The sequence below is a fragment of the Geotrypetes seraphini genome, chromosome 8, assembly GCF_902459505.1.
Source record: "Geotrypetes seraphini chromosome 8, aGeoSer1.1, whole genome shotgun sequence".
Lineage (NCBI taxonomy): Eukaryota > Metazoa > Chordata > Amphibia > Gymnophiona > Dermophiidae > Geotrypetes > Geotrypetes seraphini.
In genome coordinates, this window is record NC_047091.1 from 149,137,989 (window position 1) to 149,161,740 (window position 23,752).

The 23,752-nt window shown below is 41.5% G+C and overlaps 1 protein-coding gene across 1 annotated transcript in view; it reads right to left on the bottom strand.

The window, feature by feature from the left end:
• TMEM132B (transmembrane protein 132B) overlaps positions 1–23,752 on the bottom strand; it is a 709,727-nt gene that overhangs the window by 91,706 nt on the left and 594,269 nt on the right. Inside the window, exon 5 of the mRNA XM_033956153.1 lies at positions 7,002–7,145. Coding sequence (XP_033812044.1) covers positions 7,002–7,145 — 144 coding nt within the window. The remainder of the gene's footprint in view (positions 1–7,001; positions 7,146–23,752) is intronic.

Here is a 23,752-nt window from a genome sequence, read left to right on the forward strand (position 1 = left end):
TAGGGACTCACATGATTACAGCAAAATATGCCCACTCTCTACCCCCAAACCTGCCTCCAGCGCTAATAAAATACCAGGAGCTGCCACTAGAGGTCACAACAGCCATTTTAGACAGATGCCCCTTAAGGGGCAGGAGTGAGGCGACTGCGCTCCTACTTCCAACAACCCTGCTGTGCCACTTTGCATTTGTCCAGAAGCTATTCCTGGATGTTAAATAGTGCTGAATATCAGGTGGTAGACAGGGTGGATTAAATCACCACTTCAGTCTTTATGAACCATCACTATCTACGTTACTAACAAAGGAACAAAGCTTTTTGCTGGGGTTATTTTATAGACAATATTGCATCTCATAGTCTGCATCCAGTACAAGCTGAGGTATAATATTTTGCATAGTAACGAGCTGCTTTACATGCATTTTTGCATGTTATGCATTTTCATTGCTATGAAGCTTTGGTGATTTAAATAACTGCGTTAAGGCAAAACAACCTGAATTAGTGCATAAGTCGCATTAAGGGGCAAATAACACCGATTATTTGCCCCTAACACAGCTTGATAACTTTCCCACTCTCCCCCTTAGATGGTTTATTAGCCAGATCTGAAAGATACTTTCCCCCAATCTTTTAAAGCAGGGGTTATGGGAGGGGTGTATGTGGTGTGGTTGTTGTGGATAGTATGGTACGTATGGTGTTAGTGCATATGTGGTATGATTGGGGGGGTTGAGTTTGTTTTCTCTTTTCATAAAAAATTTTCGCAGATGGCGACTGGAGGGTGCAGAGCTTGTCCGGCTCGATTTTCTTATCTGTGCTTGCAGCCTCGGTTTACAGTTTGAGTTGTATTTTCTCTATTTGGACTGTGTGTCCTAGTACTGTTGGATTTCTGTACTTTCTGTGTTGCATCTGTTAATAAACATTATTTCAAAAAAAAAAAAAAAGAAAGCAGTGCATGCACATAGATATCATGCATATTCATTGGGGAAATCCTGAAAACCCGACTGGATTGCGACTCTCAAGGAGGAACTTTGAGATCCCTGTTTTAAAGGATAACTTTAGCCGTTTCACCATTTAAGGGGCTCGTTTATAAAGCTGCTTTAGGCACTAATGCACGCACCTACAAAAACGGTGCCTTCATCGCATCTATGCGGGCGCCTTAGAATGCCTAAGCTCAAAGTAGGCGTGGTTAACACCGGAACTGACCTTAGGTGTTCTTAGGCACCTCCATAGATGTGAATCATGTCAAGTCACAAGCAATCCAAGTATAGGGTTACCAGACTTTCCATCTGGTAAAAGAGGATGCATGACCCCCCCCCGCCCTGTTTCACCTCAGGACCACCCTGTTCCGCCCCTGGGTACGCCCCACCCTGTTCCGGCACCCAAGCCCAGCCCCACAGAAACCTTGTCTCTTCAGGCCGGGGCTGGAGTGCATCCGCGCATCGTACCAGCTTTTCAAAACCCAAAGTGCCGGGTTTTGAAAAGCTGTCCGGGGAAATCTGGTACCGTATTCAAGCAGTTAAGAGGCTACAAACAAGCAGCACAGCTCATGAGACTCCAATGTAGGCTGTTGCTTGGTTGTATCCTCTTAACTGCTTGGATTATTTGTGACTTTTATGTTTAAGACAGTCAATGACCCTATAAGACCCCTGAGGAAGGCATTTTTATTTTGCCGATACACAGCCTGTGTTGAGTCATTTGTATTTTATACATTATTTGGTTTTTATCTTGTGGGTCACTTGCGACTGTATACATCCTTTGTGGATTTAAGAAATTAGCATGTGGCCATTATTAGGAAAAGTGGCAAATGGGGCCATTTTGCTGCTGTGCTAACTGCGATCTCGGTGCGCAGGAAAGAGCTGTGCTAGGGATAGTGCCGGACATTTTTAGCGCAGCTTAGTAAAAGGGCCCCTGATTCTGAAGCAGTGGAACGTTACATGACTTTCCCAAAACCATAAGGGGCAGCAGTGGGATTTTTGAACTGGGCTTCCTTTGTGTCAGTTTAGTGCTCTAACCAGTGGTATAGTAAGGGGGGGGGGAGCGGTTCACCACATGCGCCGTCTTGGTGGGGGCACCAGCACCTGTCCTTTTCTCCACTTCCCGCTCCTTCCCCGCCCCCCACCGCTGCATACACGCACCCTTTCCCTTGTACCTCTTTAACGTATGCAGTGCGAGCAGTAACCCCAACCTGCTGCTAGCGCACCTAGGAAGTGACGTCAGAAGAAGAGCCAACGCTGACGCGAACAGCAGGTTGGGGTTGCTGCTCGTGCCGGGAACGTTAAAGTGATATGGGGGAAGGGAAGAGGGTGCACGTACACGGCAGAAGGGAGCGGGGAAGGAGCAGATGGAGGTAGGGCAGGGAAGGGGAGCCACGGGCATCTCTCACCCTCGCTACGCCACTGGCTCTAATCACTGGGCTGCTTCCCCACTGCTATAAGGCTGAGTTTATTCCTGCAGCGGATGGCAGACGTGTGGTAGTGCTGTTGGTACAATTAGGAAAAGACCCTCATTGCATTTTATTTTTAATGGGCTACAGTTCTCAGGATATGAACAAGAGCTGCCCAGATATTATCACAGTTTTGGGTATTCTTCAGGTGAACTCCAGTGAAGTTTTATTCATAACCTAGGGGGACTTTGCTTTTTATTTCCATGAGTTGTATGTATTGCAATATTTCTGTTATCCTTAGGTTTCTTTGTTAGCTCATTATTGATCTAGCCTGGTGCATTCTCATAGAACTTTCATGTTTTTGCACCTTCCGGTCCTGTGGGCTCTTTACTTCACACCACTTCTTTCATTCTGGTTTTAGATCCTTTGTGATGTTTTTTTATCTTTTTTCTCTCTCCTTTTTTTTTCCACAGGAAAAAAAAATGTGAGAAAAAGAAAGAACTTTGCAAGCAAAATCTCGCATACAAAGTGTGACTGGGCTCCTGCCAGACTTTTTTAAGGTAGAAACTTTTGGGTCACGATCCCTTTTTTTTTTGTAGATTTTGCCTGCATGATTCTTGTTTCTCATCATGAATCTGTGGGAAATTAAAATTTAGTCAAAAAATATGCCCCCTTTTTTACGAACGCATCGTGTGGGTTTTTTATCACCAGCAGTGGCGGTAACTGCTCCGACGCTCACTAAGGGCTCCTTTTACAAAGGTGCGCTAGCAGTTTAATGCGTGTAATACCACGCGCTAAACTGCCGGCCGTTCTAGCCGTTACTCCCTCTTCTTGAGCAGGCGGTAGTTTTTAGGCCAGTCCGCGGGGGTTAACGCGTGATGAAAAGTCACATGTGTTAACCCCACTAGCGCGGCTTAATAAAAGGAGCCCTAAGAGCGTCGGAGCAGTTACCGCCGCTGCTGGCACTATAACCCGCGCTTTGCTTTCGTAAAAGAGAAGGATGGTTCTTTCAAATCATTCAATTTTAACACCCCCTCCCCACCAAAAACTAAAAAAAAACCAAACCCTTCAAAATTCAGGTCACTGAGCAGGAAGCACATTTTGCTGAGAAATGTGTATTGAAAGCTAATTAAAGTAGATGATATTCAGCAGGGAAGTTACAAGAAATGTATTGTATTGTAAGGATTGATAAATGACTTCTTTGGATGATCTTTTAAACATACACATCCACGGTGGGAGGGTGGGGAGGGCAGGTCTGCTTTGGAATTGATTTAGGTATTATATTTAGATAGTTCTTGTAGGTATCTAATTTATTAATTACTAGGTGGGAGGGTGGGGGAAAATACTTTTTCATTAATACATGTAAGTTTAATGTGCTTTACTTTTAATATCATATGTACATGTATTTATTGCTGTGCACAACTGAAGATTGGAAATTGAATAAAGACAAAAAAAAAAATATTGTAAAGTATCTTTGTCATTTATATAAAATATATTTTTTAAATGAAAAGGAAAACTAGTTAAAAAAGAACTAGGGTACATTCCATAAGTATGTTATTATTAGCTAATCAGGCAGTATAGTTTTTAAACAAATAACACCCCCCACACCCCTTTCACTAAGCCACAGTAGAGGTTTCTACTGTGGCCCCCTCTCCTCTCCTTTTACTAAGCCGCAGTAAAGGTTTCTACCGTGGCCCCCCTCTCCCCTCCTTTTACAAAGCCACGGTAGAGGTTTCTACTGTGGCCTCCTCTCCCCTCCTTTTACTAAGCCACGCTAGAGGTTTCTACTGTGGCCTCCTCTCCTTCCTTTTACTAAGCCACGGTAGAGGTTTCTACTGTGGCCCTCTCTCCCCTCCTTTTACTAAGCCGTGCTAGAGGTTTCTACTGTGGCACCCCTCTCCCCTCCTTTTACTAAGCCACGCTAGAGATTTCTACTGTGGCTTCCTCTCCCCTCCTTTTACTAAGCCGTGCTAGAGGTTTCTACTGTGGCCCCCTCTCCCCTCCTTTTACTAAGCCGCAGTAAAGGTTTCTACCGTGGCCCCCCTCTCCTCTCCTTTTACTAAGCGACGCTAGAGGTTTCTACTGTGGCCCCCCTCTCCCCTCTTTTTACTAAGCCACGCTAGAGGTTTCTACTGTGGCTTCCTCTCCCCTCCTTTTACTAAGCCGTGCTAGAGGTTTCTACTGTGGCCCCCTCTCCCCTCCTTTTACTAAGCCGCGCTAGAGGTTTCTACTTTGGCCCCCTCTCCCCTCCTTTTACTAAGCCACGCTAGAGGTTTCTACTATGGCCCCCTCTCCCCTCCTTTTACTAAACCGCACTAGAGGTTTCTACTGTGGCCCCCTCTCCCCTCCTTTTACTAAGCCGCAGTAAAGGTTTCTACCGTGGCCCCCCTCTCCTCTCCTTTTACTAAGCGACGCTAGAGGTTTCTACTGTGGCCCCCCTCTCCCCTCTTTTTACTAAGCCACGCTAGAGGTTTCTACTGTGGCCTCCTCTCCCCTCCTTTTACTAAGCCGTGCTAGAGGTTTCTACTGTGGCCCTCTCTCCCCTCCTTTTACTAAGCCACGCTAGAGGTTTCTACTGTGGCCCCCTCTCCCCTCCTTTTACTAAGCCGCGCTAGAGGTTTCTACTTTGGCCCCCTCTCCCCTCCTTTTACTAAGCCACGCTAGAGGTTTCTACTATGGCCCCCTCTCCTCTCCTTTTACTAAACCGCACTAGAGGTTTCTACTGTGGCCCCCTCTCCCCTCCTTTTACTAAGCCGCAGTAAAGGTTTCTATCGTGGCCCCCCTCTCCTCTCCTTTTACTAAGCGACGCTAGAGGTTTCTACTGTGGCCCCCCTCTCCCCTCTTTTTACTAAGCCACGCTAGAGGTTTCTACTGAGGCCCCCTCTCCCCTCCTTTTACTATGCCACGCTAGAGGTTTCTATTGTGGCAACAGAGTGCTAAATGCTCTGACGCTGCTCTGATGCTCATGCTGTTCCAACACTCACAGGAATTCCTACGAGCGTCAGAGCAGCATTGGAGCATTTAGCGCCCCAGGCCATGGTAGAAACCTCTACCGTGTGTTAGTAAAAGAGGGTCAAATACTCTAAGGCCCCCTTTTATCAAGTCACGTTAGGGTTTCTTGAATAACTGACCACTGTGGTTAAAGCTCTGGTGCTCATAGAATTCCTATGAGCGTCGTAGCTTTTACCGCAGTGGCCAGCGATAAAAAACCCCTAATGTGGCTTGATAAAAGGGGGCCTAAATTTATTATCCACCAGAGACTGTGGTTTGGAGAAACAGCTTCGCTTTTCAAAATCTGTCTCCTTTTTCTTTGGGTTTTTTTTTTTAACACGGAGGTCTGGTATCACAAGTTCTATTTTAAAAGTACGGCATTAAAAAATTCAAAACAGAGAGGCCAACTTTTGAAACATGTAATTTCTAAAATCACAGCTTCCTGTGGGGAGTGATAACAGGATTCTTTTATGGCCTTTGTGCATGTTTAAAATTGTCTGGTGTTTTGTAAAGTACATTTTAAGGGGTCATTTTATAAAACGTTCTTTATAAAGCATTCTGCATATGTAAAGCAAGTTTTATACACAGACAATGGCTCATTAAATAGTGTAGGTGTGCACAGACATATAAGTTTCAAGTTTTTATTAAAATTTGATATAATGGCTTATTTTGTTTTACTAAGCAAAATACAATAATAAAAGTCATTAAAACATACACACAAAAAAGGAAAAAAACACATACTATTACAATTTAAGAACTAAATATAAAATAGGGTAGACAAATCGATAAAGAAACCAACTAATACAGAAGGGTAGAGGGGTAGAACTCCAATTTAGGGCCAGATTCAGTAAACTCCCCTACCGATCTGATCCGTGGCTGGGGGGGCTGGTATAATTGCAGGTGCACTGATGTCCGATTATAGCAAGCGGGGGGGGGGGGGGATTCATTAATGGGTGCTACCGCATTAGCACATGCTAAATGCTAAAGATGCCCATAGGACTATAATGGACCTCTTTAGTGTTTATCATGAGCTAACACAATTAGCATACACTAATGCAGTTAGCACCTGTTGATGAATTCCCCCCCCCCCCCCTAAGTATTCTATAACTGAATCTGGGCTCTCACAGCTAGGAATCAAAGCACCTACAAGGAAGTGCCCACCTATAGAATTTATTAAAAAATTTTATACACCATATATTTACTATGCGGTTTACAAAATTACATACAAATCAACTTAAGCTCCATATACGGACAATAGCAGATCAGGTTTCAACAAAACTAACACAGGAAGGCATTAACAGACAGAAGCATTTTCTTGAAATTCATCCTCCCAGCACAATATCACAAAATTCCAGGAAGGCATTAACAAATAGTTGCGTTGAGCACTAAAACACATAAAAACACCCCCCCCCCCGTTTTACTAAGGTGCGCTAACCGATTAGCGCGCACTAAACGCTAACGCGTCCACAGACTAACATGCACGCGTTAGCGTTTAGCGTGCGCTAATCGGTTGGCGCACCTTAGTAAAGCAGGGCCACACTCTTTCTTGCTTTTCATATACGACAGTATTTTGCAAACATTAGAAAGCCAGCTGGCGAAAGGTCTCAAGCCCTCAAGTAGGCCTTAGCTTGAATTACCTTTAGGACATCTTCATCCGTCGATTTGCACTCCGTAGAATTGGATATGTCCACCACAGAGCCATCTTCTTGCACAGCGACCACTTTCACCGGAACCGCCACAGCTTTTCCAGTCAAGATTGCAGTGTTAAGGATTTCGGTATCCTGCAAAATAAGAGCATCAAAGATGAAAGGGCTCCATTACAGGCCTGTGAAGAAAAGCTGTTATCGGGCATTACACAGCAGATTATTGACCTGCATTCTTGAGAAATTCTAAATATAAGGGAAAATCATTTCCATATTCAGAAAAACACCAAGTTAAAAGCCCAGCTCTTCGAGAGTGCTTTCAACTCCTAACTCCATGCACCTTGGGTTCTACATCCTCAACCCTATATGTCATAGAAATATGACTTGAGTTGGAATAAATTCTCTGCTATTGATTGGCAAACTTTCAATAAGTTCTACAATAAGTATGTTAAATCATACTGTAGACTCGACAGCTGTCCTCCAAATGTCATGAAAGTTGCCCTGGTCAATTTTAAGGCCAAATTGCTAATTTGGGTTAATTTTCTATTATCTACAGGGAAGTTTCCAGAGGAACAGGGTCAAATTGTGACAACACCAATCAAAAAAAATACTAAAGAATCATCAAATAGTATATCAAATTTTAGACCCATTGCTAGTATTCCTCTAGCTACTAGGCTACTGGAGGGGTGGTAAATGCTGAATTGATTACTTATTTAGATAAGTTTAGTATCCTGCATGATAACTAATCTGGCTTTGGGTCAGATTTTCAGTACCGAAACAGTTATGGCCTCTTTGTTAAATCATTTACACTTCCTATTTACTCAAGGCACAAGCGCTCTGATTCTGCAGTTGGATCTGAGCTGTGCCTTTGATTTGGTGGATCATATCATTCTTTTGGATTGTTTGGAATCCATTGTAATTTCGCGAAAAGTTCTGAATTGGTTTCCTGGGCAACAGATCATACCAGGTGTTTAAAAATGGTAATCTATCCTACTGTTGGGAAAACTCTTGGGAGGTATCGCAGGGCTCCCCTCTATCCCCAACTTTGTTCAACATTTATCTTGTTTCGTTGGGAAATATGTTGCAAAGTTTAAAGCTTAACTTTTATATTTACATAGATGATATTTCTGTAGTCATCCCACTAACTTGTCTGTCATCTGAATTTATAAATTCATTGGTAAGCATTTTAAATCAGATTGAGCTCTGGATGACTGCTTTTAAACTGAAATTAACACCGAAAAAACTAAATTTTTTTTTAGCAACGCCCAACAATAAGATTAAAGAAACTACGATTCATGTGAGTGGGCTAGAATATAATATTGAACAATCAATAGAAATATTGGGAGTAACTCTGAATAAATATCTTACTTTGGAAAAACATACTGGCTTACTGTTTAAGAAATGTATTTCGGTACTCTGGAAGCTCCGCACCATTAAGAAGTTTTTTGACGAAGCTTCTTTTCATCTGCTGGTGCAGTCTTCTATTTTGAATATTCTGGATTACTGTAATATTGTATACTTAGGGGCTTACAAGAAAATACTTAAAAAATTGAGAGTGGTCCAGAATACGGCTGTTCGCCTCATTTTTGGATTAAAAAATTGGGAGCACATTATTCCTTTTTATCAAAAACTTCACTAGTTGCCAGTAGAGTCCAGAGTCCTGTTTAAGTTCTCTTGCATTCGCTATAAAGCAGTTTTCGGTATGTTACCAGGCTATCTTGCCCCTCACTTCTCTTTGAGTCACTCCAACAAGAATACACGTAGGATAAACCTGTTTAATTATCCCTCTATAAAATCTTGTCATTATAAGAAGTTCTTTGAGAGAACTTTCTCATTTCAGGCCGCCAAATTGAATACATGGCTTGGAAAAATTATGCTAGAGGCTACTTCCTATTTCGATTTTAGAAAACTGTTAAAGACACACCTGTTTGATAGGTTGGTATCTTAATGCATTCCGTTTAAATTATCTATGCTTTTAATTGATGTATTCTAATTTTATCTGCCTGTTTTTATCTTCATGCTATTTTATTTACACTAGATGTATTAACTTTTCTTGTTGTGAACCGCTTTGAACCTTTTTGGTATGGCGGTATATAAAAACAAAATAATAATAATTATTATTATTATTATAAAGGCCAATTGGCCCATCTAGTCTGCCCATACGCAGTAACCATTATCTCTTTCTCTCTCTGAGTGATCCCGCATGCCTATCCCAGGCCCACCTCTTCTGGGAGACCGTTCCATGCATCTACCATCCTTTCTGTAAAAAAGTATTTCCTTAGATTACTTTGGCACCTGTCACCTCTTAACTTCATCCTATGCCCTCTCATTGCAGAGTTTCCTTTCAAATGAAAGAGACTCGACTCATCAGATTGAGATCTTTAAGTCTGTCACAAAGACCACACACCATTTTAATAGCCTTCCTCTAGACCGGCTCATGTCTGTCCAAGTTAGATTGTAAGCTCTTCCAAGCAGGGACAATCTATAAATGTCAAAATGTACAGTGCTGCATACGCCTTTCATAAGAACATAAGAATTGCCACTGCTGGGTCAGACCAGTGGTCCATCGTGCCCAGCAATCCGCTCACACGGCTGCCCTTAGGTCAAAGACCAGTGCCCTAACTGAGACTAGCGTACATTCTGGTTCAGCAGTTGTCTTCAATCCCTGGAGGGTGTTTTCCCCTATAATAGCCTCTGGAAGAGCGTTCCAGTTTTTTACCTCTCTCTGGGTGAAGAAGAACTTCCTTACGTTTATACGGAATCTATCCCCTTTTAACTTTAGAGAGTGCCCTCTCGTTCTCTCTACCTTGGAGAGGGTGAACAACCTGTCTTTATCTACTAAGTCTATTCCCTTCATTATCATTATATAAGTGATAAATAGTAGTAGAAGTAGTAGTAGGAGAATGCTGTCAGCTAAATGCTCTATTTTATTTTCTAAATGCTGTAAACTGGTATGCCAATGCTACAGCAAAGACAACCATAGTTCTACTTTTAAGGCATGTTTTAACCAACTTTATATGCTCTATCGCTTGAAATTGTTGATTTTGCCTTCTAATTTTTGAACTGTTGTGCAGGGGATAGTTCTGTCCAGGTTAGACTATTGTAACGTTCTCTATCCGGGAATTTCGAAAACAAGAGGGAGAGTGTTAAAACTTGTACAAAATTCTGCAGCAAGGTTAGTAATGGGAGTTGCCAGGATGGCAATTAGTGTTAAAGGGGAGAAAAAGACCTCAGAGACCTTCATTCGGGCTGAGAGTAATTGGTAAAGCAGGTCATGGCTCGATCATTGGTCAACTCCCCTCCCCCCCTCCGGCGCCATCTTTTGAATATGAAATGCATTTGAAGTTGTGATCCATTATTGCAGCACTGCTCCTGACGAAGCTTTACGAGGTGAAACGGAGGCCCCGTCGGGCTATACCATCGCATGCTGACAACAAATGTGTGGCGTTTACTTCATTGGCTGCCTTTGGAGGCAAGAGTATTATTCAAATTTTCCTGTATCTGCTTTAAGCTGATATCGGGATTGTCTCCAGCTTACCTTTTTCTTCATTTTGTGTTCATAGACCATCAGGAGAAACTAGAAACTTCTACTTATTTGCTTATCCAAAAATTAATGGGTGTAGATATAAGACCTTCTTAGATAGGACCCTAGCATTTCAAGCTGGTAGGCAACAATCTTGGTTAGGTAAATGTATTCAGCAAGCTTTGTTATCCTATTGCAGTTTTCAGAAATTAATTAAGACCACTTTGTTCGATAAGTTTATTACTTGGTGAGTTTTATTATTGAAATTCTATTTTACAAATATTTGTATTTTTTACTGTATTATTGTATTTCGCTGATTGTCCAGCTCTTTTTAGTGTAAACCACCTACAACTTTTGGTTATGGCGGTATAAAAGAATAAAGTTATTATTATTATTAGAAGAAGATAACTGCTCTTTATATTTGGTGCATCTTATCTTTTGAGCCATTAGCATTTGCCTTTAAAAATTGTATGCACTTTAAAATATTTAAAACATTGTAAATTATTAACAGAATGGGAGGTTTTGACCGATGATCGAGCCACGACCTGCTTTACCAATTACTCTCAGCAGTCTCATATTGCCTGAATGAAGGTTTCTGAGGTTTTTTTCTCCCCTTTAACACTACTTATCACACAGTTAGTGCTTCAGCCAATGCCATTGTTATATCCGTTCATTTGAGCATTGGCTTTTTGCAGTTATTCTACAGTTGCCAGGATGGCACATATTACGCCAATTCGGAAGCAATTACATTGGCTACCAGTTGTATTTCGAGTGCAACCTAAAATTGTTTCTGTGGTTCACAAGACTATTTACCATAAAACACCATGGTACTTTTATAAGCCTAATAGATCTTTATGATCCAAAAATCAAAAGTTATTAATTCCAATAGTGTAGGGAAATTATGCAGAAACTAGAGTAATGACTTTCTGTATTGCTGGTGTCAAACTGTGGAATGCCCTGGTGGGCCAATTACGACTATGTGTAAACCGGTTTCAATTTAAGAGGCAGCTGAACACTCAGCTGTTTGTTACTGCATTTTTCCGAATTTATTAGTTGGCTTTTCAAGAAAAAAAAATCTGTTTTACCATGTTTGCTATTGTATTCGGTTCATAGACAAAACCGCGGAAGACAAAGGCGCACGCCGACAACTGAGGGCAAGACGGAGGCACGCGCTGAAGAAAATGACAGTTTTTAGGGGCTCCGACGGGGGTTTTGTTGGGGAGCCCCCCCACTTTACTTAATACAGATTGCGGCGGCGTTGTGGGGGGTTGTAACCCCCCTCATTATACTGTAAACTTAACTTTTTCCCTGTTTTTAGGGAAAAAGTGAAGTTTTCAGTAAAATGTGGGGGGTTACAACCCCCCAAACTCCCCAAAACGCCCCCACAACGCGGCGCGATCTTTATAAAGTAAAGTGGGGGGTTCCCCCACACACACCCCCGTCGGAGCCCATAAAAACAGTTATTTTCTTTGGCGGCGTCTCCACGCTGCGCTCAGTTGTCGGCACGCGCCTTTGTCTTCCGCGGTTTTGACCTGACACCATTGTATTCTTGTGATTTATTAGTTGAGACTTGAAGAGAAGAAATTTTTTTATTATGTAGATTTTATGATATGGTTTGTTTTTTATCTTTGTATCTTTTAATTGATGTAAACTGTTTAGTTTTTTTGTAAATGATATATAACGTTTTAAACAAATCAATACATTATGTTAATCTTTTTATGAAATTAGAAGGTGATTTGGTACCAGAAACAGTAGAATTCACAATGCTAATTTCAGCAATTCCTCAGGCAGAGACCATCAGGAGAGTTTTATTGGCCATCAGGTAACATTTCTTTCTTCCTCTGATGAATCTGTAGAACAGGCAACTAATGACTCCATTAGAAGAGACTTCGTTTAGACCTCTCTGCGTGGAGGCTGCTTGATTAATTACTCTAAATGAGCTACTACATGGTCCCCAGCCTGCTGCATAGGTAACTGTAGAACACAGCTCAGCAACGGAAGGTACCCAAGTGTTAGCTCAGGCTATGAAGGTGAATTTGATTTCTGCTCCATAATGTATCATCTTACTTGAATGTCATTCTGAGGTTGAAGGTTAGATTTAATCGCAATTAATTCTTCATATGCCACTGTCACAAAAGCAATTATTACTCATCAGTTGAAAAATAAAGACTCAATTAATTAAAAACATAAGAATAGTCAGACTAGGTCAGACCAAAGGTCCATTTAGCCCAGTATCCTGTTGACGAAGGGCTGTGACTCAACTGGTTGAGCTGCTGCCTCTGCATCCAGAGGTTGTAAGATCAAATCCCGGTACTGCTCCTTATGACCCTGGGCAAGTCACTTAATCCTCCAGTCCCCACCACTTTGAATGTCAGCTATTAATAATAATAATTTATTTTCTTGTATACCGCCCAACCAGTAGTTCTGGGCGGTTCACAACAGGAGAATACTGAGACATTTCAACACATGGTACAGTTTCATAGAACACACTATCTACGTACAATCTAAAATTATATAATAAAAGTAATACAATTGTTGAAAACATTCAAGTACAATGATAAAAATTATTTAAAAATTAAAACATACTATGACAATAAGAATAGAAACAAGAGACCTCATTTAAATATATCAAGATTAATATTCTTATTTGTCAAATAAATAGGTCTTTAATGATTTCCTAAATGTGAAGTAAGAATTAGATTGAACAATCATCGGACTTAGCCAGGAGTTCATCTTCCCTGCTTGATAGAAACATAGAAATAGACGGCAGATAAGGGCCACGGCCCATCCAGTCTGCCCACCCTAATGACCCTCCCCTATCTTTCCTCTGTGAATATTCCAAAGTCCCGTCTAAAAAGGTCTTAAAACGACAGGCCTTTGGAGTAGGGAAGATGAACTTTCCAGAATTTCTAGTTCCTTTTGTTGAATAAGAAAGTTTCAGATAGGGGGACAAATATGAGGGAGATAATGAAATGGCCAAGGTGACAAAAAGACAGTATGTCATTGCCTTTCCATTCTTTCCACAGTGGCCAATCCAGATCACAAGTGCTTGCCAAAAATCCAAATAATAGCTACCAATCCCAGGGCAAGTAGTGGCTTCTCCCATGTCTATCTCAATACCAGGTTATGGTTTTTCCTCCAAGAACTTGTTCAAACCATTTTTTAAAAAAAACAAGCTACATTAACCACTCTTACCACATCCACTGGCAACACATTCCAGAACTTAACTATTCTCTGAGTATTTCTCTGTAACTTTTTTGAGTGTCCCCCTAGCCCTTGTAATTTTTGATGGAGTAAAAAAACTGATGCACTTGCACCCCTCCTATTGCAGAGGGAGATTCAGCAGGATGGCAGAAACTTACCCCCTCTTTTACCAAGGTGCGCTATGCTTTTTAGCGCACGCTAATCACGTGCTAAACGCTAACATGTGCATGTTATTCTATGGACGCATTAGCGGTTAGCGCACACACTGATTTAGCATGAGCTACACGCACGCTAAAATGCTTAGTGTACCTTAGTAAAAGAGGGCCTTAGAGATAATATAAGTTAAAGATATGAACTTCAGCTCACGGATTTGCAGTTATGGCTTCATCATTTGCAGTTTCTGATCTTGATTTATTTATTACATTCGATTACTCTCCTTGTCAAACAACTTCAAGGCTCATTTATTTGATATATCGGCACCACCTAGTACTGTATTAGCTAGGTGGTTAATGATAAAATGTAATTAAATTAAAAGTGAGAAACAAGTTACATCTATTTTTGTAAAGGATATAATGAAAAGAAAAGCAATGGAACAATGTGTTGAGCCCCTCATTGTAGTTCCAAAGACTCTCTCATATTTCCACAAAAATATAATAATAGCTTTATTTATATCCCGTCATACCTTTTCAGTTGAAGACGGGTTCTCATACAAGGTGAGGTACAATAAGACTCAAACAAAAGTAAAAAAAAAAAAAATTGCAGGCATAACTACAATTCCCAAACCACTGTCCTAAATAACCCATCAACCCAACTAAAATACCCACCTTCCCAACTCCACTCTATTCCAGCCTTTTATCAACCGACACACTATTCTCCAGAACCAATCAGATGATAATATCAACCCCATTTGGACTCTAAGGATCAAATGTTTGCCCAAAATACAATGCTTTCTCCCTCTTTTGAAAAACAAATAATTATTCTCTAGAGACTCTAGGGCAGGGCTGCCCAAGTCCGGTCCTGGAGATCTACTGCCAGGTTTTCAGGATAACCACAATGAACATGCATGAGAGAGATTTTCATACCAAGAAGGCAGTGCAGGCAAATCTCCCTCATGCATATTCATTGTGGATATCCTGAAAACCTGGCCTGCCAGTAGATCTCGAGGACGGACTTGGGCAGCCCTGCTCTAAGGGATACTATTCCACAATTTTGGATTCCTCCTTATAGACGCCTTATGACAAGTGCATTGAAACTACAACCAATTTGATACATACCAAAGGGCTGCTGAAACGAGCAAAGTGTTTTCATAGGTTCATAAACTGACAACACATCTTTCAAATATACTGACCAGGTAAACACCTCCAGGAACTTTTTCTCCTAGAACCAGGAGTACAGCTCAATCAAGTTCCTGGAGGAAAAGGCCATAAACTGCTGTTGAGACAGACTTGGGAGAAGCCACTGCTTGTCCTGGATTGGTGGCATAGAATGTTGCTACTATTTGGGTTTTTGCCAGATACTTGTGACTTGGATTGGCCTCCGTGAAGACGGGATACTGGGCTAGATGAACCGTTGGTCTGACCCAATAAGGCTATTCTAAAGTACTGAATTGGTTCTCGAAGGCCAGTTCTAAGGAGTAGATGCCAGAGCATATTCATTAGGAGAAGGGAGTCAGCATCTCACTTCATGAGAGTCTAAAGGCACAACAATTTTGGACCTATAAGGAAGGACCTCTAATTTGGTATTTGGTATTGATCCATCTGGAACTGATATTGATCCATCTGGATTTGTTATTGATCCATCTATTTTTACCCTTCAGATGAACAATTTACATTAGAAACTATTTGGAAGGTGATTGAGGAATTAGGTCAGGCCTTGAGTTCCCCAATTAAATGCTATTGCTGTCATAGCTGAAGATCTTGAGACTAAAATTAAAGGTAATGTATTGGAAATAAGTGATCAAAGACAATCTCTGGAGGATTGTAAATGAATAACTATTTGCAGAAAGTTTAACCCCGCTATCAGAAAAGAAAATGTAATTTTAAGAGCTGAAGTGAAAGCATTAGAGAACCAAACAAGATATTTTAATTTTAATTTATTAAATTTTCCTAATGTAACAATAGGAGAAAGAATGCAAAATAGTGCTGCGTGCGTATTTCTCTTGAGCGAACATAAGAACAAAAGAATTGCCACATTTAAAATGGTGAAGTAATGATAGAATTGAAGAGCCTCAATGAGAAATCCCAGTAGCCATTGGGTAAGGGGCCTTGGGGCATTTAGTTTCAGACCTCTTGCTGGGCCAGCTAGTACCCTGGGAATTTCAAGCGAGTGGGGGCTGGGGTAGAATTCTAGCTGGAGATGGGAAGTCCCCCTTGGATGATACAGCCACTAGTAGTGACTGTTCAAAAGCTCTTTAACTGCCAGGACCTACGAGACATCCCAAGAGGTTAGAGCTCAGTGTGGTCACCCCTTTAATGACCTTGCTTAGTTGATTTCATCTTACCTAATCTAATCTAAACTTTCCATTTGTGTGTTGCTCTTACATAAGTAGGCTCTAGGCGACTTACAGAGAGAAGGAAGAAGAGGGAAGGAGGGGAGAAGAGAGGGGGAGGGGAGAGGAAGGACAAAAAGGAGAGGGAATTGGAAAGAAGCTAATAGTATTAAGTGTCAAAAAGAAGTTTTCAGCTTCTTACGGAATAATGTGTAGCTGGTTTCCATTTTGATTGTTTCTGGAAGGTCGTTCCAAGTTTTTACTCCCAGATAGGTTAGCATGGAGTGGAAAATGCATCTGTATTGGAGGGTTTTTTTAATATTTAAGTATTTTTTATTGATTTCAATATAATATCAAGTAAAACTTGTACAGAAAGCAAATTTAACCAAGCATATTACAATCATATAGATCCATACTTAAGAAATTAAGCAGTTTACAAGAAAAACTGTTATGGTAAAATTAGCTCAAGTCCTCTTTAGATCCAAGATTTTAATTGTGAGAAAATCAAGAAAAACAATCAAAAAGAAGTAATGATCGGGAAGGGAGTTACTATTTTCTTTTAGAGCTCAAGCTTAAATTTTCTCCTTGTCCAGGCGGGACATAGCCAGATAATTAGTCAAATGTTGGGGCTAAAAATATACATATTTAATGGAATGATAACAGACAATGCACTTACAAGGATGTCTTAAATAAAAAGTAGCCCCCAATGAGGTGACCCCCAGTTTCATAAGAAGAAAGTCACATCTACGTTTTTGAGTTTCCCTTGAAATATCAGGGAACATTTGAATTTTACATCCAAGAAATTCCTTCTGTTTATTCTTTAGAAATAGTCTCAATAACCAAGATTTATCTATAGAAAGAGCCAATGTGGTTACTAATGTTGCAGGTGTTACCACATCTTTGTCTGACTTCTCCAAGATCTCAGTAATATTCAGGTTGTTGTTGATGCGGAGTTTTACTGGGGAGATAATAAACTTGAGAGAATTACCTTCCGGAACTTCAAGTATTTCTAGTAAATATCTCCTAAGCATATCTCTAGGTGTAACCATAATTGTTCTTGGAAAGTTTATCAGTCTCAAGTTATTGCTACGCACCTGATTCTCTAATGACTCCACTTTTCTTCTAAGATTTGAATTATCTTTAATTATAGTTTCCTGGATTTGTTTTACTGAGACCATATCCTGCTGGGTCTTTTGAAGTAATTTATTAGAAGTCATGTCCAATTTTAATTTTTCTATTTCTTCTGAATGACAGGTAAATTTAATTTCAATCTGTTGGAAATTAGGACTAATTACTTTCCCAAAGTTTGCTAACAGGTCCCAAAGGGTTTCTAAGGTCACCTCAGCGAGCCCGCGCCAAAAAGAAGCTTGTATGGGAGTGCAAAGTCTCTCACCTTCCATGGAGTGTTCTGGCTTTTGTTCCTTCTGGCTCAGTCCTCCTTCAGCTGATATAATTCCCACAGAGTCTTCTCCGGAGATTACCTGAACCGGGATCTCCATTTCCAAGCTCTCCGGTGTTAAGTCTACTGCCTCTGGGGAAAGTATCGCCCCTTCTTCCGGGGTTTCCTGACCCCTGGCAGAGCTGGCCAACTGTGGTGGAGGAGGTGGTGCTCTAACATCCGGGCTAAGAGTGGTATCTGGTCCAAGAGGAATCCCGTTGGTCTCGCTCACTCACGGGATCCTCAGCGGGTTGGCCACCGGACTCACCGACGCAGCTCCCTGCATCCTCCGAAGCAGCTCCTCAATGTTGCCGAGGGACGGGCCCTCGGAGTGCCGCAAGGCACTAGCAGCACTCCTGCCTCTCCTCTTAGGCATCGCATCAAAAAGGCAAGTGAAACCAGGCTGAAAACAACAGTCACCAGCGAAAGATCAGGTAATAGGAGCGCTTCGGTCGGCGGCATGTACCTGATCGCTCAGGTAGTAGCCATCTTGGATCTGCATCTGTATTGGAGGTTTTTTATGGATGGCATGTTTAGTTGAATTCTGCCACCCCTAAGAGGATTTCCTCCTCAGTGAACTAGGGGGACATAATATGAAGTTGCAGAGAGATAGCCTCAAGAGTAATATCAAGACCTTTGGGCCTATTTTAGTGCCACATTAAAAGAAGCCTCTGCACACAGGAAAAGACCTGCACTAGGGCCAGCGCTGCTTAGTAAGAGGACCCCAAAGACTGCTAAAACCATACAACCCCAATAATACCAAGGAATATTTTGTAGATATTAGTTCAGCAGTGTAACCACTTACAACCCATATTTATTCATATTACCAATTGTTGTCGACAATTATAGTCCAAAAAAAGGAAGCATCTGAGATTGTCTATCCTGATAATAGCTGAGTTCATTTAAAATAGCTCTGTCCAGGGCAGGATTAACCAATAGGCCAAGTAGGCACATGCCTAGGGCCCGAAATGGTCAGGGGGGCCCGATGAAGGAGGGCATCAACATTGTTTTTTTCCAAATGGCGATGGGCCCCTCCAGCATCGATCAGCAATGCGGGCACACACCCCCACGATCGGCAACGCGCCCCCCCCCCCCCCATCGACGGAAAGTAAGACAAGCAAGCAATGTGGGTAAGAAAAGCAACGGGAACTGTAATTGTGCAAGCGGTGCTGCTTACCCAAAGCTTCCCTCTGACGCAGCTTCCTGTTTCCGCCTGAGCGCATGGTGGGGTGGGGCGTGGCAGGGGGCCCAGTGTACTTGTGTGCCTAGGGGCCCTCAACGAATTAATCCTGCCCTGGTTCTGTCATTAGAGCAGCAGCCATGTTCCTTGCTCAACCATTAAATTTGTTTAATCTAAAACATTTGTCATCAACATCAACAAAGATCACAAAAATTAATGCACATATCTTCACGTGAAGAACACTGAGTTAGTTAGTTAGGTGCCATTGTCTCGTGCTCGAGTCCTAGCAACTTGATGAATTATCTAAAAAGAGATCAGTTTTGTACTAGTCTGGTAAGGTCCTCCAGGGTCATCCCCATGTTTTTTTTCAGCATGTCCGGTATATAACTGCTTAAATAAATCCTCTACAATAATACCCTTAGCGCATATGTGCACTTCAATTTTCGTGGCTCCATGCATCTGTAGCTCCGTGACTGGCAGAATGTTAAAGGATGCGGCGCATGCGCATGTTCGGAGCTGACATCGGGGAGAGAAGGAGGCGGCAGCATCCTTTAATATCCCATCACAGACATACCACCCTTTCCCCGAAGCCTGGGAACTGCGAATGATGCTGTTGTCCAGAGAGGGATAAACACGGCTCACCTCGGGAAAACCCTTCCCGCCCCCTGCCATCAGCTGCTGCGATTGAAAGAAAGAAAGAGCTTTCCTGTCAATGTTGGATGCAAAACTGAGCCGACTGATCTTTCACAACCAAGTGAGGTGGGGAGGACCCTTGCTGGTATCTAATCCAACCTTTCCCCGACCTCTGCACGTATATGATTATGTGATTTGCACAGGGAAATGGAGGGGGAGGGAATGCTGCTGCTGCACAGGGAAGTTGGGGGGGAGGGAAATGCTGCTGCTGCACAGGGAAGGGTGGGAGGGAAATGCTGCTGCTGCACAGGGAAGTGGGGGTGGGGGTGAGGGAAAGGAGGCCAGGGAGTGAACTTGCTTTGCTTTGGGGGGAGGGGTGTGCTGGGGGGGCAGGGAGCAATCTTGGTTTGCTTTGGGGGGGGGAGACAGAAGGGGGCCAAGGAGAAAGACAAAGAAAGGCAGGCAGGGGGCCACGGAGAGAGACAGAAAGACAGGCAGGCAGCGCACGAGAACGAAAGACAGCGAGAAGGGAGAGAGACAGACAGCAGGAGGGGGAGAGACAGAAAGAAAGGAAGACAGACAGACATATATGTAACGGGCTTAAACACTAGTAAATCAATAAATCTGATTGCAGGTTGCCCTTTTTGCTTGGTTTCTTTGATCTTCCCAAACATAATGTCCTTCTCCAACGATCTTTCTCTTCTGACAGTGGGACCAAAATAAGACAGTCGTAACTTCATCATTTGGGCTTCAAGTGACATTGGCAGTTTGATCTCTTCCAGAATCGATTTGTTAGTTCTTCTGGTGGTCCACTGATCTATTAATTATGATAGCCCAGAGTAGTAATCCAAAGCTTTCTTCAAATTTGAAATTCATTCCTATAATTATATTCAACTTCATTCACTGGTTTCACTGTAAATAGAGCTTCTTCAGGGAAACGTTTGGTCTCTGAAGAAACAGTTTGAAATGTCCTTCAAAGCGGCATACAATATCCCTCAGGTAAGATGTAAATGTAAGCATACTGTTATAGAGCTGCCCCTATAATCTCATCCCTACTTATTCTCTATGTGAGACAGACCTAAACAAGTGGTGCAGTGGTTAAACTACAGCCTCAGCACCCTGGGGTTGTGGGTTCAAACCCACGTTGCTCCTTGTGACCCTGGGCAAGTCACTTAATCCCCCCATTGCCCCAGGTACATTAGGCAGATTGTGAGCCCACCAGGACAGACAGTGGAAAAAAATGATTGAGTACCTAATTAAATTAATGTAAACCGTTCTGACCTCCCCTGGGAGAACGGTATAGAAAATTGAATAAATAAATAATTTTCCAGATTTTGTGTTTCCTCTGTCCTTTCACTGACCTCGTGTACACTCACAAGTTCATGTGATATGATATTTGGAGTAATATCTCCTTATAGTACACAATGGGGTCCGTTTACTAAGGCGTGCTAACCAATTTAGCACACCCGTTATATTCTATGGGCGCCTTAGCATTTAGCACGCCTTAGTAAAAGGACCCCAATACGAGATAATGAGGACAGTAAATGAACTATATTGGGAGTGGGGGGGAGGACTGTCACATGTAAATAGATATGATTTAAAAAGCTAATTCAGTAACACCATATCACATCATACCACATGCTATGAGTTTATGTTGCTGGGCAAACTAGATGGCCTGTAAAGGTCTTTAATTTGGCATCTTCTTCTATGTTACTATGCAATGGATTCAAGTTACTATTTTATTTACATAGGGATTTTATCCCTAAAATGCTAAAAATTTTCAAAAGAAAGAGCTAACCAATTCATTAAAATAACAAATCTTTTTTTTTCCTTTGTCATTTTAATAATCCACATCTCTAAAAGTTTCAAGTTTAATAGCTTCAAGTGTAATAAAATTTTGATTACCATATTTTTACGCATATAACGCGCGCGTTATACACAATTTTACAAACCGTGCATAACCATGCGTGTTATACGCGTGAGCGCGTTTTACAACTTTTTTTTTACATAGTTCCCCCCCCCCCCCGACGCCCGATTCATCAACCGGAAGGACCGCTCGCACCCCCACCCTGAAGGACCGCTCGCACCCCCACCCGAAGGACCGCTCGCACCCCCACAGCCTCCCCCCCCTCCCGCATGAAGAAGCTGTCTACCTTATTTCCGGATGCCAGTGAGCCCAGCTGCTTCCTCTGCCGGCGGTCCTGCCCCTTCTCTGAGCCCTGCGCTGCGCTGCTTCCTCTTCCGGCGGTCCCGCCCTTTCTCTGACATCAGAGAAAGGACTTCAAGGGGGTGAGGAGAGTCGGGGCAGGCGAAAGGAGAGTCAGGCGGCGACGGGAGAGTCGGGGCGGCATGCGCGGTATACGGGTGTGCGCAGTATATAAAAATTTCTCTACATAAATTACAGTTTCCCGCGTGCTATACCCCTGTGCGCGTTTTACACGGGTGCGCGGTATATGAGTGAAAATACGGTAATCGCTTAATCATAATTCTAAGCGATGTAGATAGTGATAAAATTACAAAGTTTTAGGAAACAATACAACGCATAAAAAGAGCTAAGTCTTACAAGACTATTGACAAACTTGCAAACTTAAGAACACAAGGAAAGGAAGGGAAAAGAACTACAAATTATTTAAAAGTAAGCAAGATGTTTAGGAAAATACATGAGGAAGGGGAAGTTAAAATGCTTCAACAAGGTTATGTAGTCAAATTAAAATTAGCTAGAGAACTAGCTAGCTAATTATCAGAAGCGTCTTTAAAAAGAAAGCTCTTTAATTTACTCTTAAATTTCTCCAAGTTACGTTCTTCCCTCAAATAAATAGGAAGCGAATTCCATGTTTGGGGGGCTGTAATAGAAAAGATAAATTGCCGTCTTGTACTAATAATTTTAAGTGAAGGGATCGTCAGCAAGTGTTGTTCATTGGATCTCAGCGTTCTATTAGAAGTATATGGAATTAGTAATTTATAGATGAAAGCAGGAGTTTTATGAAGTAGGGATTTGAATGTAAGCAGACATAATTTATATGTTATCCGGTGAGCTACCGGAAGCCAGTGTGCTTTCTTTAGAAGAGGTGTAATTCACTTCTGTTAAATATCACCCAAAAGGAAAAAAAACGCTTACAAATAATCCAAAATACTGCAATTAAAATTATCCACAATGGAAAAAAATACGATCACGTAACACCTTTTTTAATAGATTCACACTGGCTTCCCATTAACCAACGAATAACATACAAAATAGCACTATTAGCATTTAAAACATTATCCACTAATGAACCAAAACTTGAAACTTAAACTTTATTAATATTTTTAATGTTTTTACCCCAATTGTACATTTTATGTAATTCGCTTAGAAATATTAAGCGAACCATCAAATTTCAATAAAACTTGAAACTTGAACCACAATTCATAGACCGGTTACTAGTTCCACATAACTCGACCCGTTCCCTGCGGTCTGCTACACAAGGGCTGCTTATGGTTCCTTCCTTGAAAATTATAGGAACCAGACGTCATGACATTTTTTCAGTTATGGCCCCCCTTACCTGGAATACTCTTCCCTTATACATCAGAGAAGTTAAAGATCTTAATTTATTTAAAACCAATTTAAAAACTTTTCTTTTTAAAGCTTCTTTTAATCTCTAAAATAACTCTTTTTACCCATATTTATCCCAATCCCAATGTTTTTCCCCTTACTAGACACTCTCTCTCTTTTCATTAGGAAAACAGTATTTTGTAACTTTTGCCCTCCTTTGCCCTTCCCCAAATGTATTCTAGTTCGTCTGTATTGTCAGTCTGTTGTTTACCCCTCATTTAATGTTGTATACCATATATTTTAATGTTACTCGCTTAGTATGTAATAAGCGATTTATCAAATTTAAATAAACTTGAAACTTGAACTTGAAACTTGTGTCACGTGATCAAATTTCTTGGCTTTTGATATAAGCTTAATAGAAGCATTCTGGATAATCTGCAGTCGTTTAATTTCGTTTTGGGCAATTCCCTTAAATAGGGCGTTGCAATAGTCAATTTTAGAAATCACCAGAGAGTGGATGAGAATGTTGAGAGATTTTGAACAAAGAAATTGTGAAACTGAGCGAATTTGACGGAGTCTAAAAAAGGTTGATTTAACAATGCTACTAATCTGATCATGGAAGGTTAATTTGTAATCGAAAATAACCCCTAGGATTTTAATGTTGTTTACTGATTGTAAGGGGGAACCCTTAATGGAAATGGGACATTTAAGTTTTGAACTGTCTTTCCAAGGAAAAAGCATCACATTTGA